Raw genomic sequence first — 21,808 nt, forward strand, 5'->3', positions numbered from 1 at the left:
ATCCTTCATTTGTCTCCTTCTCTCTCTCTCTTTACTCCTCCGTGCTCTGGGCTGGCCTGGCCTGTCTGAATCTGGCGTGACCTGGTGAGTGTTACAAGGACATGACATCTTCATTACCCAACTGTGGGAACGAACGCTACACTCGCCCTCACTGACTCTCACACACTTACATAAGACCATTTCACCCAGTTCCCTCTCGGCACATCGCTCCTCTTATACTGATTCAGACTCACACGCACACACACACACACACACACATTCTGGCACACAAATGTTGTTGCCACATGTCCATCAGTGTGGTGCCTTTGGGGCAGTCTGGTGTCTGATAAAATGTGTTTCATTTGTCTGGAAATGTTTTGCGCCACTTAACTTCCTTGTGTATCTTTTTTTTCCCCCCCTTCTGCTTTTGTTCATGTACTTTCTTCACCCTCACTCTTTTCTCCCCCTGTCCCTATCTGCTCTCACTGCCTCCCTCCATCCCTCCCTCCCTCCATCTTCCCTCCCTCATCCTCCCTGCAGACTCTAGAGGATGTTTGGGACCTACTTCAGGGTGGGTTTCTATGGCTGTCGCTTCGGGGACCTAGACGAGCAGGAGTTTGTTTACAAGGAGCCGTCCATCACCAAGCTGGCTGAGATCTCCCATAGGCTGGAGGTGTGTGTCTGACTCATCGTTACCCTCATCGTCCTCACCTCTGGACGGATTTACCGATAAAGAACGTGCGATCACGGCTTTCATCAGAAATAACAAACCATTTTTTGTTGTTGTAAATGATATATAAGCGTTTTTGAAAGAAGTTATGAGGGGTGCGTATCTTAGCAACTGAGTTGGACTGACAGTCGAGTGATGATTAAATAAAGTGTTGTTTTGTGTGTAGGAGTTTTATTCTGAGAGGTTTGGAGATGATGTGGTGGAGATCATTAAAGACTCTAATCCTGTGGACAAGACCAAGCTGGATCCCAACAAGGTCAGTACTCACAGCTAAGACTCAGAGTGCAGAAGGCAGAGAATCAACTTTACTGACCAGAGATCGTATTTTAGTTTGTTTCTGAGCGTGTTTTATGTGGCAATCTCATGGATTCTTTGGTTCGTAGATCTGTATTTGGTTGAAATGAGGCTTCAGGGTGTGAGTCATGCTCCTTTTTGTGAACGTTGACCAGGCATACCTCCAGATTACCTATGTGGAGCCTTTCTTCGACACTTACGAGCTAAAAGAACGCATCACGTACTTTGACAAGAACTACAACCTGCGCACGTTCATGTACTGCACGCCTTTCACGCTGGACGGCCGCGCCCACGGAGACCTTCACGAGCAATACAAACGCAAGACCATCCTCACCACCTCTCACGCCTTCCCCTACATCAAGACACGCATTAACGTCATCCAGAAAGAAGAGGTGACTGGCCTCTTTCCTTTTCTTTTCTTTTCTTTTCTTTTCTTTTAGTTTCTTTTTCTTTTCTTTTCTTTTCTTTTCACATGTATCTGCCTGATTTAAGAGTCTGAGTTAAGCTCAAACGGCTGAATACCTCCACTCCTCAGATCATTCTGGTACCCATAGAGGTGGCCATCGAGGACATGCAGAAGAAGACCCAGGAACTGGCCTTTGCCACACACCAGGACCCTTCTGATCCCAAGATGCTCCAGATGGTCCTACAAGGTTGTGTGGGGACAACAGTCAATCAGGTAATCTCTACAAGCACCACATTCATCCCATCAAATCCAGCCAATAAACAGCCCTGTCAGACACAGGAGATCAGTGTTTGTCAAATAACAGTGTCTCAGTTCACAAAGGCATCAGAGTGAGGAAGTTTAGCCTGGAGGAGTCTTGTGAAGACTTTTTTTTTTTTTTTAGGGTCCTCTGGAGGTAGCGCAGGTCTTTCTGGCTGATATTCCTGAAGATCCCAAAGTCTTCCGCCATCATAACAAACTGCGTCTCTGCTTCAAAGACTTCACTAAAAGGTAAAGAGGGTCTGCAGCACACACACAGTCTCTCTCTCTCACACATACACACACACACAGACCAGCATGTAAATGTTAACCAATGTAATGATTCAAACCTCTAGGTGTGAGGATGCCCTCCGTAAGAACAAGTCTCTGATTGGTCCAGATCAGAGGGAGTACCATCGGGAGCTGGAGCGTAACTATACCAAGCTGAAAGAGGCCCTGAGCCCTCTGATCAACCGCAAGATTCCCCAACTCTACAGAGCACTGCCAATGCCAGCCATGCAAACACAGAGGTAACCAAACACTACACACACACACAGCACAAATAATACACAACACACACACACACACACACACACATAACACATAGCACACACACACAACACACACACACACACTCACACACTGTGTATAAGCTGTCCAGACCCAGCTGCCAAACAAAATGTATCCATGGGTTTATTATTTGAAAGTATCAGCACATTGTTTGTTGTTTTTGAGCTCTTTTTGGAGCCGGTTACATTTTTATGTTAGTGTTGGAAAGTGATCACTTCCATAATCAAATCCATGAGCTTCACCTGCCAAACGGCCTGAACACGCATGCACGCACACGCACACACACGCACACACACACACACACACACACACACACACACACATACACACACACGCACACACACACACCATCAGCACACTCAGCACATTAACCTTATTCGCTGTTGTGCTGATTCTGAGAATGAGCGACGGATATGTACTCATTGTGCATGTTTCTCACCTACAGGAATTCTCTCAGCAGATCTAGTTTTCGTCGAGTGGACTGCTGAAGAGCACTTACAATGAGAAGAAGAAGAAGAAGAAAAAGAAAAAGAAGTAGAACACGACGAAGAAAGGCAGCTCAGGACATCGTTTATTTTACGCTCTGTGATTGGTCACTTCTCTGTCTGCCACTCTTTTGCACCACGCCACCTATGCATGCACACGTAGCACGTATTCCACTCGGCCCTGTACAGCTTCCCTCTGGCCGCTCTTCTTTCTCCTCTCTCTCTCTGCCCCGGTAGATGGTCTTACCTGTTGTTTATTCAGCATGTGGGTCGTCCTTGCTGTAAACACTGTTATTTTGAAGGGTGTTGGGCATTACAGTGTTGCACACTAACTCTGTAGTTAAGACCAGGTTTTATTCTCTTTGGCTCATCTCTGAGGTCATTTTAAGGTTTTCACCCCGTCATGGGAACCCAAACACTCCCTCCTCGGGCCCGTCTGCACTTCCCTCTTTTCTGTTTGTTTTGGGTATTTGTTTGTGTTCCTGCTTTCCATCCACTCTTTTTCACTGTCCTCCCCTGTTTTCCCACTTTAGTCACCCTCTAAGCCCCTTCTGTCGCTCTCTCTCTCTCTGTCTGTCTGTCTCTCGCTCTGTCTGTGTTTCTCTCTGTCCCTTTATGTCTCCCCATCCTCCCTTCCCCCATCTGCTCTGTCTGATCTCATCTCACCCTTTTTCTGTGTGTGTGTGTGTGTGTGTGTGTGTGTGTGTGTGTATGTGTCCGTGTGTCTGTGTTTGTCTTTGTTTGAGTGTGTCACAGTAAGAACAGCAGTGAGTCAAGGCCTCTTTATGTTTGTCTCTGTGTGTGTGTGTGAAATGTTTACTGTTGAGATACTCATGACACTGTTTAATTAACCGCTGTGTTCACGCCGTGTGTCTAAGCTTTTGTTAATTTCTCTGTTACTTGTTGACCGATGGCCTCCAGTTGCAGGGCGTCAGAGTTATGCTACTATCTCACAAAATAACATTCGTCTGTTTATAGCTTGTGTAGACCTACTTATTCACTCACTGACACATAGTATGATCTTTTTAAACATAGAAAAGCTGTTTTTTCCATCTTGAACCCAAGAGGATTAGCATTAGCTTTAGGACATGAAGTCCCCCACCCAACCCAACCCCCCTTCCTAGAGTAGAAGGGGGGGGGGGTGATGGAGAAGAAGCATGTGGTTGAAAAGGGTGGGGAAAATATAGGAAGGAAAGAATCATTAACTGTGAAAAAAATTTTATACTGTAGTAGGAGAAGCACACACTAACACCTGGCTTGCACACCAACACACACACGCAAACACACACACACACACACACACACAGACGCACACATGTTTGGACTGCCCTTATGCACATAAAGTCACTTGCGTTCTTAGTGATTTACACTATAAATATTTTGTACTGTTTAGTCATGTGAAGTATGTAATAGAATGAGAGACAGTTGGAGTTACTGACTCAGACTGTGACATGTACCCCACTATCTGTGCTGTGTCAGTGCTGACTGCTTGTAACTCCAATATTCACATAATTGCTATAAATGGACTACTGTATCCACTCTTATTGCACTAGTATAATTGTAATGTGACATACAACACATAAACTACTGCTTTACCTGACTACTGTGCAAAAACAAAAAACAAAAAAAATTCTGATCTTAATACTGTATTTTCAACAACCAAAAAGTTATGTTTTTAATTTATTTGTGTATTTTGTTTCTTCTTCTTTTTTCCTTTTTTTTTACTACTTTGTATTAAACGTATTTCTTAATATTATCCTGAGTTTGTTGTCATTTTTTTATTGAGAATACTGCGAGGAACGAATCCAGGGTGCAAGGTTTCTAGTTTGAGCAGTATAATTTGAGTTGTTTGAAAGCGTTGAATATAATCTGCTATTATTTACAACCAATCTAACCTAGAGTTGAAAAACGATCGACTATAATTGTTTTTTTTTTACTTTGAAAATTTTCATCGTTAACTCATATGTATAACATACGATTTAAACACTTTGTATTGTTTGTTTATGCTTCTGCCTTATGGCTTTGCTTTGAAAGATTAAAAACGCCGGCCATATTGTTCAGATCTGTAGAACTACTGATTACATTCCAAGAGGACCCCTCACATCTTTATTTGAAACAGATGTTGTACAGCGTTAAAGCGCCCGGACTTTTTTCGGGTACTCTTCAAACGCAACCCATTGCCTATACCGATACGCCCGCGTCTACACGTGATGGTTGCCTGCCTCACTGTGGTATATCCTTATGGAGCTACGTGTTAGCGATATGTAACACGACGTGCTCTCGGAAAACACTTTTATTGACTGAAAACAATCTTTGATATGAAGCAGTGATTAATTAACTGGCGCGTACGATGTAAAAGGTCTTTAAATGTTATTACTTGACATTTTCACGCAACCTGAGTCAGGCGGAGAAGAGGGGGGTTAATGCGTTCCTGTAAGGAAAATATGACGTAATGTTCCGGGTACCACTGCCCCACAATATCAATAAAATCGTGAATGGAAAAGGATGACCGTGAGGTTAAGGCAGAACTGCACTGTTTTGCACCAAACACCACAAACAGGGCACATGCAGGTTTAAAGTAATTCCACTCCCGTTACCACGAAAACCAAATTTGCTCCCTGATCAAATAAAAAAAGTCCATTATATAACTCAGAATGGCCCTTACGGGTGTTACGTGCCGACGGTAATTGCTCAAGGTCTCTGAGCATCAAACAGAAGGATACAGCTTTCACGCTTGGCTCTAGTATGTATAATCTGTGTCTGTAATGTTTGTTTTGGGATGTGCGATGAGAATAAGGGGAAAGCTTGCTGTAATGATTACCGCTTTGCTGTTGGCTCTTTAAGAGCTGGAGGGAGGGGGGCGATTCACGATTTGGCTGCAGTGTTTTTGTCTTGCTGTCAGTGAGTCCGCTGGCCGTAGACGTCTGAGGGGACGTAAAAGGGGGAAGGTAAGAAAATCCACGCTTTTGGTATAATGTATTTAAAGTTGGAAAATATTTTCGCGGAGAGATACACTCATGTGTAAACATTCTTTTGTTGTCTCTTTTGAGATTTCTTTTTCTTTTCATCTCGTTCGTTTTTTTTGTCTTAGTTTCAAAGTAACGGGTAGCGGATTTCCATCCGTAGGTGAATATTATTTTAAGATCAGAGATTACGCCGCTTGTAATTTGTATTCTTAATCGTAATATTCTATTTTAATGTACAGCGGATTGTGGTCTGGTAAAACGTATAGGCGACTCGACCAGGAGCATCCCTTAAGAAAAGCGCTGCTCGAAGGAGCGCACACAATGCCTCGCAAAATGTACCGCATGTGTTGCCTTGAACTAATGCGTGGCTACAGATACGTCCCATTACCTAAAAGGCGAATAATTTAATTAACTTTCAATTTAGGCTTTTCAGCACATATACAAAATGACGTTTTAAAGACATAAAATGTTGACTAGCGGGCCTTTGTAGAGGCTAATGCGAGAATAAAGGCGCGCCTCATTTCAAGTTAGGCAAAGAGAAAAACATATTTCTTCGGGACAGTTCTGCACCCGAACGTATTTAAAAACGAGCTTCGTCGAGATATTTTAATCGGGTTCAAAAATTATAATACAATAGTGGCCATTATTGCTTCCAATAGGTTAGTGGTACTGTAAAGCTAATGGCGTTTAGGTAAATTCTTCATTAAGTGAAAAGCCTTGATTGCTCTGACTCCAGGGAGAGGGTGGGTCCGAGTTTTCATTACTTCCAGATGTTCATCAGATTGCTCCACTGCACTCAAATCCGTTGTTTTATCCATCCCTGGTCAGATATCACTGTGGGTAGGCTAACGGATAATCCACTTGGGTCCCATGACAGGAAGCATTATAAACTTTTTTTAGTTTAAATTTGTTAGACCATTATCTCTATAAACTTTTTTTTTTTAATCTATTGTTTTCAAGCCCTTGAACTTTTTATGCCCATGATGTTCCTTTCTTAGGAAAGTCACATAAAGACAACTTTTAGCCCTCAAAATGAGTGAATGCCCTACGAGACAGTGAGACTACGAAATGGTAAATGCATGTTGGTTTGTTTGTCCATGCCACAACCTCCTGGCGTTGTGATGTAGCCTGTGACGTAAATTGTTCCGTTAAACTATAATTTATTTGCCCTTGTCTAAAATTTCATTGTTAAATATGGTGTTGAACACAGAAAACTGACCTGCAAGTGTCACACGTCCATAAAAATAAATGTTTGTGCGACGGTGTGTGCACGTACACTCGCCGACATTCCCAGTTGGAGTTGCCCTCGTGCTCTCGTCCGTCACAGTGGGGATGGAATGTATCTGTCTCAGACCCCACATTCCCGATTACAACGTTTGGAAGAAGGGGTGCAGTATAGTCGAATTCCACACGCAGGAATGCGAGGTTATAAACCCCATTTGTACGGTGGACCACACGCTGGGCTTTTAAATGGTTTAGCACGACTAATGGAATTACTCCGAAAACTACATGAGATTGCCTTCTCTTTATTAGAATTTCTGGAATGTTCTCAGCATGGACGCCTTTGCACAATGTGATAAGCAGACAACCCTAGCAGTCGGGGAGGAAGCCTTGATTAATACCTATAAGTAAATTTTTGCCCATTCAAATGTAGATAACATAACGCTTCCAATTTGTTTATAGCAGTTTGGTTATCAGAGTGCATTAGGCAAAAGAGTCTCTGTATGATGCATCAGCTCTTTCCTGTCGCTGGACAGGAGTGACCTGTCCTTCTCATACCAGCAGACTGCTAGAACACCAGTATATGTTGGCCTTACATACCCACTGTCTTTTTCACTAACATATTCAAACAGAAGTACCCTCATTGCTCTACTGTTGTAAGCAACATTTCGCTGATATTAAATATGTTTTCATCCATTGTGTTGTGGGCCCCTCTTGAATTTGTAGGAGAGAACATGTCTCTCATGTATGTTTACTGCGCTTGTGCACACTGTTTTGCCGTTTGGAAGGTAGTTTTGAGGAAAGCTATCATCCTTACCAGAGATCCCAGTAATCCTGTTAAGACATTAATCTGAAACAAACAACTGACGTTTGTATTCACACAACTCTCAAATGTGAGGGTGTGAGCTTGTGTTTGTGTTTTTCCAGGCCATATGTGTAGCCTGAGTCACGGGGGTGTTTTACTGGCTCTTTTACTGAGTCAGTGACGGGGCACTAGAACTTCAAAAGTCAGAATTTGTCCGATAACAACGTTTTCTTGGAAAGTTGTGTCGTGTTATATTAAATGTATCACAAGATGGTTACTAGATACTGTTATCATATGACGTTTTTGGGGTAAAGAGATCAAAAGTCTGGGAACCGCACTGCTTAAGAGAAGAACAGAACATAAGCGTTGAACTTGTGATTCATGCCTCCATCATCTCTTTATCTCCATTCCCTGCCCCCACCCCCACCCCCCCAACCCTTCTCATTGTTTACATTACTGCCTTATGTGTGTGAGTGATCCACGGCCTGGAGTTCTGGCCTGTGTACTCGCTCTAAACCCCATACCACTTCGTCACCTTTCACATTCATTTGCCCCACACTGCTCTTCTGATCAGTCATGCTAACAACATTACACAGACCTCTCCACAGCTCAGAGCTCTACTCTGGCATCTGCGGCCACCTCTCTCTCTCTTTCTCTCTCTCTCTCTCTCTCTGCCCGTTGTTTCCAAAAAAACTTTTTGACTGTACTACTTTTTTTTTTTTTGGAACCTGTCACACTAAATCCTCCGCTTAAGTCCGGTTTTTCCTTATTCTTTTTTGTATTTTGGGTTTCTGTCACGCGGCCCCACCCATGTCCAGTTTCCTGTCCTGAGGTCTGCACAGTAACCAATGATGGCTCTGATTGTGTTTATTCTGCTCTTGTTCCAGTAGTAACATGAGTAGAGTGGCCCCTCCCTGAGCTGCACTCTGGCTCTGGCGCTGACTCTTTCAGCAAAATGGCGTCTTTTTCTCCATACCACTCCCTGATGTAAAAAACAGCCCTTCGTGTGTGCTCGTGTAGGCCTCAGACTGGACGTTTTCAGGAATCGGCGTGGCCTTGTTGCTCTCTGCTTTAACTTTGCGTTAGCTGGGAGTTGTGTAGGTTTGTTCGTTACCCTATAGCTTATTTTAGCAATAGCCTTCGACTAACAGGCTACCTCAGAAGCGTTTCTGTTTCCGACATTACGAAGAGAAGTATATTTTCTTCAGCTGCAACCACTTTTGTGTCTAAATTAGATTTTTCATTCCAAACTGGAGTCTGAGAAAAGAGTCCCTGATATGACCTCAGCACATTAGGACCACCAACAAAGAAGACTTTCCCAGAATCAGACATTCCCCTCCTGTGTTTTTAGTGTTTCTGTGCTGCTGAATTTCATCTAGTCATGTGTATGCATCCATATCTGCATAATATTGGTGGTGAATCACCGAACTGCTTTGTTTTGACATAAACATCAAACCTCCTTCTTGATAAAGACTTTCATCTGACTTACGACTGACAATAAATCAAATAACCCTACGCATGAGCCAGAGATACATTGCTTTTGTACAGTCGTAAAACCCATTAACCGTGAAAGTGAGAAATCTGCTTTATTTCAGGGTCAGGGAACTTCCTGATGGAGCAAGGCACCATTTCTGTCTCGATCATCGCTAATTAATTTTATCTCTGATTGCTTACATTACGATCCCAGTCTCTGAATACTTCTAATCAGCGTTGAAATGTCCACTCTGTTTACTAAATTATTTTTCTTTCCGTCTTGGGCTTGAACTAGGCCCAATCGAAACCCTGTCATGCCCTGTTGTGCTTACCTTGCAACATACTGAGAGTCTGTAAAACGCACCAGCTACCGGAATTTTCATTCACTCCCACTGAGACTCTCTTAATCTGTATGTAGTCAGGGTGTCTGTTGTGCTATGAAAATATTCTCTCTCTCTCTCTCTCTCTCTCTCTCTCGAGAAGTTTCCATTTAAAGGAGCACCTCTCCCTCAGTGCCTTTTCGCCTCCTTTCCACTCCTTCTGTTTTCGTTCCTTGCATTTCTTTTGACTTGCTCTCTCTTCCCTCAAAGTTTCTCTGTCTCCTTTTTTTCTCTCTCTCTCACTTTTATGCCATTGTGTACTTCTCTCTTTTATTTTGTTGTGTTGCTTTTTCTTTCCCCCTTTGGCTTTTTCTCCTCTAGGATTGGGAGGAAGTGACTGAGCCGTGCCTAGGTCCCCTGGGAGCAAGAACTCCCTTTCCTGTAACTCTTTCCTACCTTCAACCTGAACAATCATTTTTATTAACAGGTTCATATTCGTATCAAATAATAACAACCAACCACGTAAAGGCTGCTTGAAATACCCATATATTTCATCTGACCAGTGTATTTTTTCAAGCTATTATGTTCATAAAATATGGCATTTGATGAAGAGGTTGTCTAAATTTGTATGTGGAACCGTGTTATCACGGTTTCTATTTAAAGGCAACTTCTTTCAGTGGGAGCTAAATAAGCTGCAAGCAATGGGAACTTTCTCAGTGCGTGTTCATTTATGTGAAACAGTTTGTTCACATGCCTCGCGAAAGGAAGACAAACAATGGCGGTTTTAATAACATCCTTATATATGACATCACAGTGCAGTGACCTCACCCCCCGCTGAAACTTATTTGTGGTCTGTAGTGATCTTTTGCGTGGTCCCTCATCCATACAATATATATGCTTATATATAGATATACATTTGTAGATGTTACTGAAGTTAAGTATTGCCTTTACTTACTGGGGCTCAGAAATGTCCAGCTTTTTGCAGCTCCAGTGGTCAGAGAGTTCCAGACTAACCCAGTCATATGAGAGTCCAGGAACAGGGCATTGTGACTCTGAGGGAATGGAACTCCTCAAACAAGGGCGTAGTAATAACCATTATTGGTATTATGAGGCAATCTTTCTCTCTCTCTCTCTCTCTTTCTCTCTCTCTCTCTCTCTCTCTCTCTCTTTTCCTCTACCCCTCCCAGCTCTATATTAGAACCAGCTGTGTAGATTGGGAGTGAATGAATGGCTCTTTGTGATTTGGCTGTCATTCCTCTGTAAGGGTCTGTTTCACTCTTTCTCTCTCTAGATATTGGCATGACAAAACTGTAGAACAATGTGGCTTAATGTTCCCGACACGACAGTGTCAGTGGAATGTGTCCGCAACAACAATGAGACCGTGGATACGCATTTTCAATGATGGATTTAATCTCAGGCAGTTTTGAGAAAATAGTCAGTCATGGCAAAGACTGAGGGGGGGGGGGGGGGGGGGGGGGGCTCAAAACCAAAATGTCGTGACTAACGTTTCCACGTTGTACGCATTTTAGCCGAGCAGCCAATAAAACGTCTAAATCATCGTCTGCGGAGGGCGGAATCGGTTGTTATTGTGGAATTGTAGGTTGTTTTTGTTTTGTTGCTGATGTTCCCGGTCACCATCAGGGGTGTGTCACTTTCACTCTGGGTTTAAAGATTATGAGTCATTATCACATCATAACAGAAAACATTGGTCAGTCCCATATCGGAGACCGTTTTCCCAGGCAAGAGGGGATTAGCCAAAAAGCGTGATGTAGTGGTTACGAAATGGGTTGTGCTGTAGTTTGAGGGGACAAGTTTGGATGACATAGTGGGTTTTCTTTCTTTTTTTATTTCCTTCATAAAGAGATGTTCATCATGAGGCGTGGCATCTCTAGAATGATGTATATGCCAATGACATCATCTCTCTCATATGAGGGTTAATCCCCAAAAGAATTAGAATGACTGTTCAGAGTTAGCACTACTCATGTTTCTGTCAGATTTAAGGGTCTCGGAATGCGATTGGTTGATAAATCTGTGTTTTCCCTGCAGGGTGTGGGTGCCAGTTATAGCAGAAAGAGGGGAGAGGAGAAAAGAAAAATAGAGGAGAACCCTGAGAGAGGAGGTTGGGGAAGAGAGGCCATCCCCCCTGCAGCACAAGGAGTTGTTGGTACGATTTGGCAACAAACCTGTCTTGTAAATTACCACTGACGCAGGTTAAATTTTTGTTATAAACGTTCACACAAAGCTTTGGCAGATTTCGTGTTTGGCTGAAATAAGTCCTCGCTTTGGCAGCGTTAAGATAAAGGCCCCTAATGTCTTGTCATCGGGTCTGAAAAATTAAGTGTTTTGTTGTGTTGAGTCCATGAATTAGATTCATGTCCAACACTCCCAAGTTGACTAGACTAATCATATTGACTCATTGATCATAGCTTTTTGGAAGCTCGTTCCAAATGTGAATCAGTAATGATGGAGTTCTCTGTCATCTGCAGAGCTTTGATCTTTTAGTCTTGCAGTATCAAAGTAATGGAGCTCGGGCTTTTTTTTTTTTTTTTTTTTTTTTATCTTGACTCGTAGCACGAGTGCCTTAAGTTTGTTTTTGCAGTACAGTAAACCACAGGACATCTCAATGATGTTAAACTTCCTCTGGAGAACCTATTTTCTCCTTGATTGCTAATCTTAATAATTTGAGTTTGGGGTAGGGGGTTAATCACGAAGGCAGGCAATGCTAACTTCTGCTGGTGTGGAATGTCAAAGAAGGAGGGAAAAGAGGAAAGAGGGAGGGAGAGAGAGAGAGAGAGAGAGAGGGAGGGAGGAGACATAGGTCTGGGGTAGCACATTCCTCCTGGAGGAGGGTAGAGACTGGTTGTACTAGCGAAAAGGTCTGAAGCATGCCAAAGGAGAATGGTGGTGTGGTACCAAGGAGGGGCCTCTGTTCACTGTCATCTCAATGAAACACTGTTTATGACTGGAGACAGACACAGCGAGAGGGAGGAAGGTCAATGTCACACACATGTGCACACTCACACACACACACACACACACACACACATACAATAAAGTTCTTGCACACAAACTCCTCATGAAATTTGTTTCAGAGCAGATATTGAAATGTGTGGGGCTCTATGGGGAAAGGGCATTTTTGAGCACGAGGAGCAAAGCGTTGTGGAAAAAAAAAAAGAAAGAAAAAAAGAGTGGAGAGGAAAGAAGAAGAGACAGGAAATTAGGAGGAGAATAACAGAGTGTGTGTCCACTGGAGCGGAAGGCGAAGGGAAGATGGACAGATATGCCGTGAGAGAGAGTATTTTAAGGAAGGAGAGAGAAAAAGTGTTTGGAGTGAAGAGGACAGTTTGGGCGTTATTGCTGAGGGCTGAGATGTTTGTCGTGCTGTGTGGCTGAACTGCAGACTCTAATTATATCTCATCGAATGTCTCCCAAGTCAACACTCGCCCTCCACCCACCCAATCACTTTTTCTCACACACACACACACACACACACGCACACACACGCAACAGTATTCTCTCATGCTCAGAGTATATTTATATATTAACAAACAGTAAATGGAGCAGAACTGAAGCTTGTGTGTTGCATTAGCATCAAAGTGCTTTAATTCAATCATCCTATTTAGTGCTTTCTTTTGTCAATGTTTAATGTATGTGAGAGAGGTAGAGAGAGTGGTGGGGGTGGGGGGGTTAAGGAGAGAAGAGAGAGAAGGAATAAAGTAAGAGATAGACTAAAAAGAAAGACACATTTAGCTGACTAAAAAGGTTTACAAAATACCAAGTCAATTTAGTCAATGTTTCCTAGTGCCCTACTTTTTCTCAAAGAGGCAAGTACATAAACAGGCTCAGAGGGTCATGAGATTAGAGAGAGAGAGAGTGAGAGAAACAGGAGAGAGAGTGAGAGAGAGCGGTAACTCAAAGGCTAGAGAACAGCAGTTGCCGAACCTCGACACAGAAAAAAAATGAATTACAAATGATCTGAAATAAATGGACAATGTATTCTTTCATATGAGAGCAAAGCCTGGGCCAAACTTTTGTCCCCCGGCCCACCGTGCTGTAAACACAGGGAACAGTAAAACCCTGTAGCAATGCCAGGGAGGGGGCAGCTATCGTGTGCCCCCCCCCCCCCCCCCGTTTTCCTACATACAGTTGACCTAGAAGGTTAATCTTTAGTGAAGTCAACATTGACTCACTACTGTACTAAAAGTTGGTTTTATCTGTTTATTTATTTGTTTGTTTTTATTCTCAGCTAAGGGACAAACTTGTGCGTACGTCATTCTTATTTTGCAGGCCCAAAACAAAACTACTGAAATCTTCTTTTGAAAAACATTTGTGAGTGCTGATATGTGGAGTTCTTTTGTTTGATGTAGAATAACTGATTTAACATGGTGAATGTGCTGTAGCTTGTGTGGGTGTGTGTGTGTGTAGAGAAGGACGGGGGGGGCAGTAAAAAAGACAGTGGTCAGCTGCAATCTCCTGATCCTCAGCTGACAGAGATGAGTGGGGGAGGGAGGGGAGGAAGGGATAGAGAGAGACACACACAGAGAAAAAGAGATAGGGGGAAAATTCTGGATGAAAGAAAGAGAGAGAGACTTGGAAACTGTGTGTGTGTGTGTTTGTGTGTGTGTGAGGGAGAGAGATAGAGAGAGAGAGAGACAGACGAAGAGAGAGAGAGAGCTACTTTACAGTACTTCTCCGTATGGAGAACCTCAGCAGGCATTCACAGATGATTCCTAATATGGCTGTGAAGAGAAGCCTGGGCCTTCTCACCAGGAATGATCTGCCAGAAAACTTTCCTTTTCTCCTCTCTCTCCTCTGGGCATAAGAACCAGACACAAACACAACACGAACTGAAAGAGTCAGAGGGAAGACTCGGTGAAGCAGAGACCTTTCGCTAGTACAGACTCTTGGGTTTTTTTAAAAAGAAAAAAAAAAGAGCAAAGAGCTACAGTACTACAGTACAGTACAGAATTGAGAAGCAGGACGGACTTGGTAAGGATATGAGACTTTAGAAAACACAATAGACTGTCTTGCCCTCCCTCTCCACCTCTGACCCAGCTGGAACAGCCTCAAAGCCCACAGAGCTGGCCCTTTCCCTTGGGGGTGTGAGCTGTGTGAGTGTTCAGCTCTGTGTCTGATGGTGGGGGTGGAGAAGCGGGGGGTGTTCTCAGTAAACGCTGCCCCCTCAAGGTTCGACATCTGGCCTCAGCTGTTATGTCATTAATGGATATGTTCCTGGTCCTAATGAACTGCCAATGCGTAAACACATGATCTCTTTGTCTCTCTCTCTCTCTCTCTCTCCTTCTTGCTCTTTCTCTCTCTTTTTTCTCTGTCTCTGTCTCTCCCCCTCTCTCTTTCTCTCTCTCTCTCTCTCTCTCTATCTATCTTCCCTCTGTCTCTCTCTCTTCTTACTCACGTTCCCTCTCTCTCTCTTCCTAATCCAGGAGAGATCCGTTGGGTGTAGGTGTGACTGGGTGACTAGTGGCCCCACAGCTGGACCATGGCTCAGGTGCTGCACATGGACTCCAGCTTCCCAGGTATTTTCCCCCACCTGCCTCATTGCTGTCTTTCATTCCCACTGTCTATTTTACAGTAAGGAATCGCATTCACTCTCAATCGTGGCGTGCATAACATACTCACCCATGACATAATAAGGTCAAAGCATGTGTATGTCAGCTGTTTCATGTGTTTGCATGAGACTGTTTCACTGTGGGAGTGTCTGGTAAAGGTCTCATGGATATAGACAGGGAAGCTCTCTCACGGTTTATAACTGCCCTAAGCTCTCTTTAGAAATACTTAAGAGGGAAACTAATGCAGTAAATTCTTGAGCTGGTGGTAGCCAGTAGATAATGCTCCTCTCTGTAGTCTGATTCTGAGATTAGACTGAGATTTCCTGAAGTTTTAAACTTGATTTCCTCTCTCTTCAGGGAAGCTTAACCCCCCTGCTCCCCCCTCACTCCATGGAAAGGAACAGGAGGCGCCTTACTCAGTGGAGACCCCCTACGGTTACCGTCTGGACCTGGACTTCCTCAAGTATGTCAATGACATTGAGAAAGGAAACACCATAAAAAGGGTTCCTATCCAACGCCGCCCACGCTACGGCTCCCTGCCACGCGGATATGGCTACACGGGCTCCTGGTGGACCTCCACGGAGTCTCTGTGCTCCAACGCTAGCATGGACAGCCGACACTCGTCCTACTCCTACTGCGCTCCAGGCTATCACAGCTCTCAGAGGCCCAGCTTCAGCACAGCACGGGTGGAGAAGACCCTGTTGGACGCTCGTAGGAAGCTCGAGGAGGAGAAAGACGGAAGGCGCTTTTCCAACCTGGGCAGTATGAACAGCAGCATGGCTGGTTCCAACACGTCCATCTCCAGTGCCCACAGCTTCAACCGCACTCAGGGCGGGAGCTCCGTCACCCCGATGAGCTCCGGCCTCTCCACACCCGTCTCCCCGACGCCGGCTCACCTGCAGCACGTGCGGGAGCAGATGGCGGTGGCTTTGCGCAAGATCCGCGAGCTGGAGGAGCAGGTTAAGACCATTCCTGTGCTTCAGGTAAAGATCTCAGTCCTACAGGAGGAGAAGAGGCAGCTCAGCGTGCAGCTCAAGAGCCAGAAGTTCTTGGGCCACACCCTGGGATTCGGGCGAGGCCGTCCTCGCGGAGAGCTCTATATCGACATCCCCGAGGAGGAGGCGGGAGCGGGGACTTCTGGAACCACGAGGGTGGGAGGAGGACTCTCGCCCACGACTCCGGATGGTTCCAAGCAAGACTCGGGCTGTGAGATTGAAGACACGGTTATCGTTGGAGGAGCCAGGCCAGGCGCGCATAGGGAGGTCCGCAGCATCGGCGTGGGGCCAGAGGAGGGGGAGGAGGAGAGGGGCAGGTGTCACGTGGGCATATGGGTTCGAGAGCAGGACCTGGGGCTGCTGCCTGAGACGGAGGCTCTGAAGAATCAAGTGGGGCACCTGGAGGGTCAGCTGAAGAGGACGCTGCAGGAGTTGCAGAGCGCCCAGCAACAGGTGGAGGCAGCGCAGAAGGAGAGACAGACGCACTCTCCTCAGGCTGATCAGTCAGTCAGAGCCACTAGCCTGGGCTGGCAAGAGGAGCAGGGCCAGGCCAGGGGAGGCCTGCACACTGTTGTCAGCTTTACACAGCAGCCTCCGCCACGCCAGCAGAGAACTGTGGGAATCCAGGTGTATACGCTGGAACAGCCCACTGTAGTAGGGGTGGGCACCTTACTGCGAGCCCAGGGTTGCAGCTCCCCTACTCAGACTATCTCCACAGTTAAACTGGAGGCAGGTCACCGCGGACAAACAGAAAGCCTGAGCGCAGAAGGTACGCGTGACAGAACGGACTTTATTGTCTGTATATTATTTTTAACACGTCATAGCCACGTGCCAAAAATGATGTAGATCTGTATTGATTTTGAAGTGTAGTTTTTTTTCTTCATCTTTTTTTTTTTTTCCTGTCAGAATCACCTCGCGAGTTACCCATTGCAGTCAGCTCCAGGCAGGTGCGAGAGGTCCTGAGGAGCGAAGTGTCCACGTCAGTGCCTGTTACAAACCCTGTCATTGCCGTGGACACGGAGTGCAGTCAGGCTCCTCCACTGTGTCAGCGACTTAGAGAGGTTGAGACCAATCAACAAACAGACACTGAAACCGTCCAGGCAGTACAAGATGCAACTCAGACAGGTTTGTGAAACATCAAATAACAGAGAATAGTTACTGGTGTCACATGTCGTTTAAACCATACACATCACCACGTAAACTAATACACCCACCAGACTGACAGTTTTAACAGAGGCCGGGAGACAGTAACGTTCATGGTGTTTCTGTTTGTTTGTCTTACATAGCCTCTCCACAGACGACTCTACGATCAATCATGAAACGCAAGGCAGATGGGGAGCCTGCTTCTCCTACCACTAAGAAGAATCTGCAGTTTATTGGAGTCAATGGAGGGTATGTAGGCATTTGTCTGTGGGTGTATGAATATGCTACCATGTACAGTGTAGTTCAAAGTAGCTTTAAAGGTCATTGATGTATTTTTTTATGTCACGTTGCTGTACATGTGTATTGTTGGCATTATAATTCTGTTGAAGTAAATATCAAAACGAAAACGAATGTGCCCTGCAGATATGAGTCAACATCGTCTGAGGACAGCAGTAGCGAGAGTTCAGAGGATGAAAGCGACGCAAGTGAATATCATGAGGCCACGGAGAAACTGCCAGAATCTATAACTCAACCACTTCAGACAGCGTCTGCCAGCCCCGTTGTTCCTGTCTCTGAAACAGACAAATCCGCAGAGACAGCAGCTACCACACAGAGCACAGAAACTGACCAGCATAACACTGCCCAACCACCAGCCAATGATATTCCAGCTCAGAGGAATACCAGCCAATCCACAGACACGGATACACTGACGGAGCAAGTGGTTACCCAATCACCAGCCACTGGCACAAATGTGCAGCATTCTGTTAGCCAGGAATCAACCACTGTCGCAACGTCTGAAGTGATTACCAGCCAATCAGCAGACAATGTCCCTCAGCAACATACCTCCCAAAGCAGTGCCACTTCACCTGAACAAAGCACCGTCCTGTTGTCTGTCACCAATGCAGTCTCTGAGCAGACAATGGTCCAATCAGAAGACACTGACTCCAGTACTCAACAGATACCAGAACCAAAGCAGGATGAAACACAATCAGAAACCATAGACTCCACCCCTCAGCAGGACAACAGTCAGTCGCAAGCCATTGACCTCACTCCCCATCAGGAAGGTGTCCAATCACCAGCTGCCACTGTTGGCTCCCAACAAGATACACTCAAATCTCCAGCTACTGACCCAGCACATGGAAACTCAAGCCCTGTGCCAGCAACCAGTCAGGAAAGCAGGTGTGATGGCGAAGTCTTATGCACTATAACTCATAATTAAAACATGTGATACCTGAAAACATATGTTAAATGTGAGGTCCGTGAGTTTAATAGACTTAACGTGAAATATTCTCTCTTCCTTTTTAGACTGGAGCTGAGTGACACCTTTGTATCAGCTCTACATACTTTACAGAAAGCCCTCACTGAACCAAATGGATTCAGCCATCAAGAAGCAGTATGTTCACACTGACTGAAATTCCTCTCAGCTCTTTGCCAGTTAACACTAGCCAGATAAACACTATTAATTTAGCCCTCCACATGACTGCAAATATGTGTATATTTCTATGTGTATAATTAGGACTTTCTATTTTTGCTGTTCTCAGACAGCAGAAATTTAGTCCTGACAAGTCTTAATTCACTTCCAGTAATAACCTTAAATAGCTCTTTCCTAAAGACCGGTGTGTGTGTGTGTGTGTGTGTGTGTTTGTGTGTGTGTGTGTGTGTGTGTGTGTGTGTGTATGCCCGTAGAGGACAGCTTACACCACAGTGTTGCAGGAGTGGCTGCGTGTTTCGTGTCATAAGGCAGCGGACACAGCTGTGGTCAGGGCCTACATGGACACCTTCTCCTCCATCTCTCCCCGACTGCTGGAGTTTGTCATCAACATGGCTGATGGAAATGGCAACACAGCACTGCACTACACTGTCTCTCACTCCAACTTCCCTGTGGTGAAATTACTTTTGGACACAGGTCAGTAAGCATGAATCTGAGTGCGTGCATGCGCGCGCGCGCGTGTCTGTGTGTGTGTGTGTACATTTACCTCATATAGTGTGCTCTAAAGGCATTATTATTTGTAACGTCATATCTCTTGCTGTATGCTTATTTCTGCACACAGGTATATGTGAATGAGCACGCGTGTGCAAATGTGTGCTTTCAATAAAGAGAAACATCTCTTGCATTAAAGAAATGTCCATGTGACAAAAATATGTCTCCGCCCACGCAGGTCTGTGTAATGCCGACAAGCAGAACAAGGCAGGCTACACGGCCATCATGCTGACAGCCCTGGCTGCCTTCCACTCTGACAGTGACCTTCAGACAGTCCTGCAGCTGCTGCGCACTGGAGACGTTAACGCCAGAGCCAGCCAGGTGCGCCCTCTGCTGGTCGGCACACTTCACTCCAGTCCATCTGCAACAGTTCAAAGAGCAGCCGAGATATTTCTGTAACTCTTCCCTAAAGAGAGTGGACCTTAACACTGCGGTGCTAGTCAGGGAGTTGGGTCTTGACTCTTGGCTGTTTTTTGTGTTTGTTTCTATGTTTGGTGCTGTAGGCGGGACAGACAGCGCTGATGCTGGCTGTCAGTCACGGCAGAGGGGACATGGTCAAGGCGTTGCTCTCCTGCGGGGCGCAAGTCAATATCCGTGACGACGACGGATCCACGGCGCTCATGTGTGCGTGCGAGCACGGGCACGTGGATATTGTACGCCAGCTGCTGTCTGTGCCAGGCTGCGACGCCACACTCACCGATAACGTGAGTCACGAACACAAGTCATCTCTGCATTTATTAGAACTTGATGTAATAGAATGATAGAGTGATATTTTATCATGTGTAATTTTTTATGGATTTTGTCTTACAGATTTGTAATGAATGAAAATGTTGGTTTGTTTTTCTTCTCTTTTTTACTTCTTTGCTATCCCTTTTTATCCACTTTATGGCTGTGTTTTCCAGGATGGCAGCACTGCCCTGTCCATTGCACTGGAGGCCAGTCAGAATGATATTGCTGTGCTTCTGTATGCTCACCTCAATTTCGCCAAGCCACCCTCCCCTGTGAGTGACATCCCCCCACCAACACACACACACACAAACACACACACACATATACATATGCACACACACACACACACACACACACACACACACACACACACAAACACACGCACACACACACACACACAAACACACACACACACACACATATGCACGCACGCGCACACATACACACACACACACACACAGAAAACATACAGGAGTCATGGCTATAGTCCGGAGACTGGCTACCACCAAAACACATACTAACAGTCGGTTAATGATCATGCTGCTCCACATTTGACTAGTTTCCCTGTTTTGTTTAATTTTGTTTCACTTTTCCAGGTTTCACCAAAGTCTCCAATTTTGGGATCTTCACCACCTTCCAGTGAAATGAAATAACAACAGCACAAAACAGATATTTGGGGTTTCATCTAATGTTACACGCCAGTTCCTCATCCGTTCCACTGCCACAAGTGTTCAATGTACGTGTGTGTGTATGTGTTTAATAGTATGTGCGTGTCTGTTTGTGTGCACACAGGAACAGTTCTGTATCATATATGTTCACACTGCGGGAAAATTAGCACTTCTCACAAAACACATGTATCTTTTTAAACCGAGTTAGAGTTATGTTTTTGAGTGACAGTCTCATAATTCTTCCTTTAAATCAGTCATAGTTTTTTGTTTTGAATGATGTTGATACGAATTGTTTCACATTTTAAGCTCAAACATAATAGGGTATGATGTCTATGTTGAACAAATCTACTCTGAAATTTCTCTCAGCAATACTCTAATTTCACTTCCATTCCAGTCGATATGATTTTGAGTGAGACACTATGTTATATAATTAGCATGAGATCAGTGATTTTTCTATGATGTACTCCATTCATGCTTCTAAAATCTAAACAATTTCTTCACTCCTAGTAAGCAATATACCACATACCACTTAAAAGATGCAATTACAATTACAGCAACACAGCCACTGACTGTAAAGGTTGTGTGTGTGTGTGTGTGTGTGTGTGTGTGTGTGTGTGTGTGTGTGTGTGTGTGTGTGTGTGTGGTACAAAGAACAGATACAATATTCTGTGCTCTTTTAAATTTGGACTATTAAAACTGACACATAAAGAGCACAGTCCATTCCACTGAAGGGTCACATGACCACTGGTGCTGGTGTTTTCCTGATTTTTGGTGCCACATGGGAACTGATATGGGGGTGGATACATGTAAATGCACAACATAGTGATACTGTTTGATAAATTAGATTTTTTTTCCCACAAAGTTTTTAATTGTCACTCCATCATTTTGAAAAGCCTAGATGCGCCCTGTTACAAAGATTACTCATTTTTCAGCAGATTTTTAACTTACAGCTAACTTTTTGGTAGGCTACATGTTAGCACATACAGCAGGGTAACAGTTTTAATAGATTAATATTAGGGTACATGTTTCTCACGGTGGTTTTTGGATAATATAAACAAGTATATCGTGTCACCTTGACAGACTTTTAAAAAAAAATCTGTCCTTCATTGTACATTGTAATGTCAGATATATAGTTTCAGTGTACTTACCCACTATTGGATTTATAACCTAAACTAGTTT

General features: G+C 44.5%; 2 protein-coding genes across 3 annotated transcripts in view; both read left to right on the forward strand.

Annotated features, from left to right (window-relative positions):
- Positions 1 to 3,456, forward strand: part of dock6 (dedicator of cytokinesis 6) — a 29,956-nt gene extending 26,500 nt beyond the window's left edge. The window contains exons 43-49 of the mRNA XM_030790897.1: positions 527 to 652; positions 876 to 965; positions 1,159 to 1,395; positions 1,539 to 1,682; positions 1,852 to 1,958; positions 2,063 to 2,236; positions 2,722 to 3,456. Coding sequence (XP_030646757.1) covers positions 527 to 652; positions 876 to 965; positions 1,159 to 1,395; positions 1,539 to 1,682; positions 1,852 to 1,958; positions 2,063 to 2,236; positions 2,722 to 2,764 — 921 coding nt within the window. The 3' untranslated portion in view covers positions 2,765 to 3,456. The remainder of the gene's footprint in view (positions 1 to 526; positions 653 to 875; positions 966 to 1,158; positions 1,396 to 1,538; positions 1,683 to 1,851; positions 1,959 to 2,062; positions 2,237 to 2,721) is intronic.
- A 2,220-nt stretch (positions 3,457 to 5,676) lies between these two features.
- On the forward strand, positions 5,677 to 21,167 carry kank2 (KN motif and ankyrin repeat domains 2). 2 transcript variants are annotated; one of them, XM_030790273.1, is made up of 12 exons: positions 5,677 to 5,709; positions 14,988 to 15,080; positions 15,471 to 16,877; positions 17,015 to 17,233; positions 17,395 to 17,500; positions 17,675 to 18,430; positions 18,557 to 18,644; positions 18,938 to 19,157; positions 19,411 to 19,553; positions 19,736 to 19,936; positions 20,135 to 20,233; positions 20,558 to 21,167. In XM_030790273.1, exons 2-12 carry the CDS (start codon positions 15,044 to 15,046, stop codon positions 20,612 to 20,614), a joined length of 3,333 nt encoding a protein of 1,110 aa, XP_030646133.1. In that variant the 5' UTR covers positions 5,677 to 5,709; positions 14,988 to 15,043; the 3' UTR covers positions 20,615 to 21,167. The 2 variants fall into 2 exon arrangements, with proteins under 2 accessions (XP_030646133.1, XP_030646134.1); XM_030790274.1 differs by lacking the exon at positions 5,677 to 5,709 and adding an exon at positions 11,647 to 11,710.
- Positions 21,168 to 21,808: the final 641 nt, after the last annotated feature.

Source organism: Chanos chanos, chromosome 13, assembly GCF_902362185.1.
Source record: "Chanos chanos chromosome 13, fChaCha1.1, whole genome shotgun sequence".
NCBI lineage: Eukaryota > Metazoa > Chordata > Actinopteri > Gonorynchiformes > Chanidae > Chanos > Chanos chanos.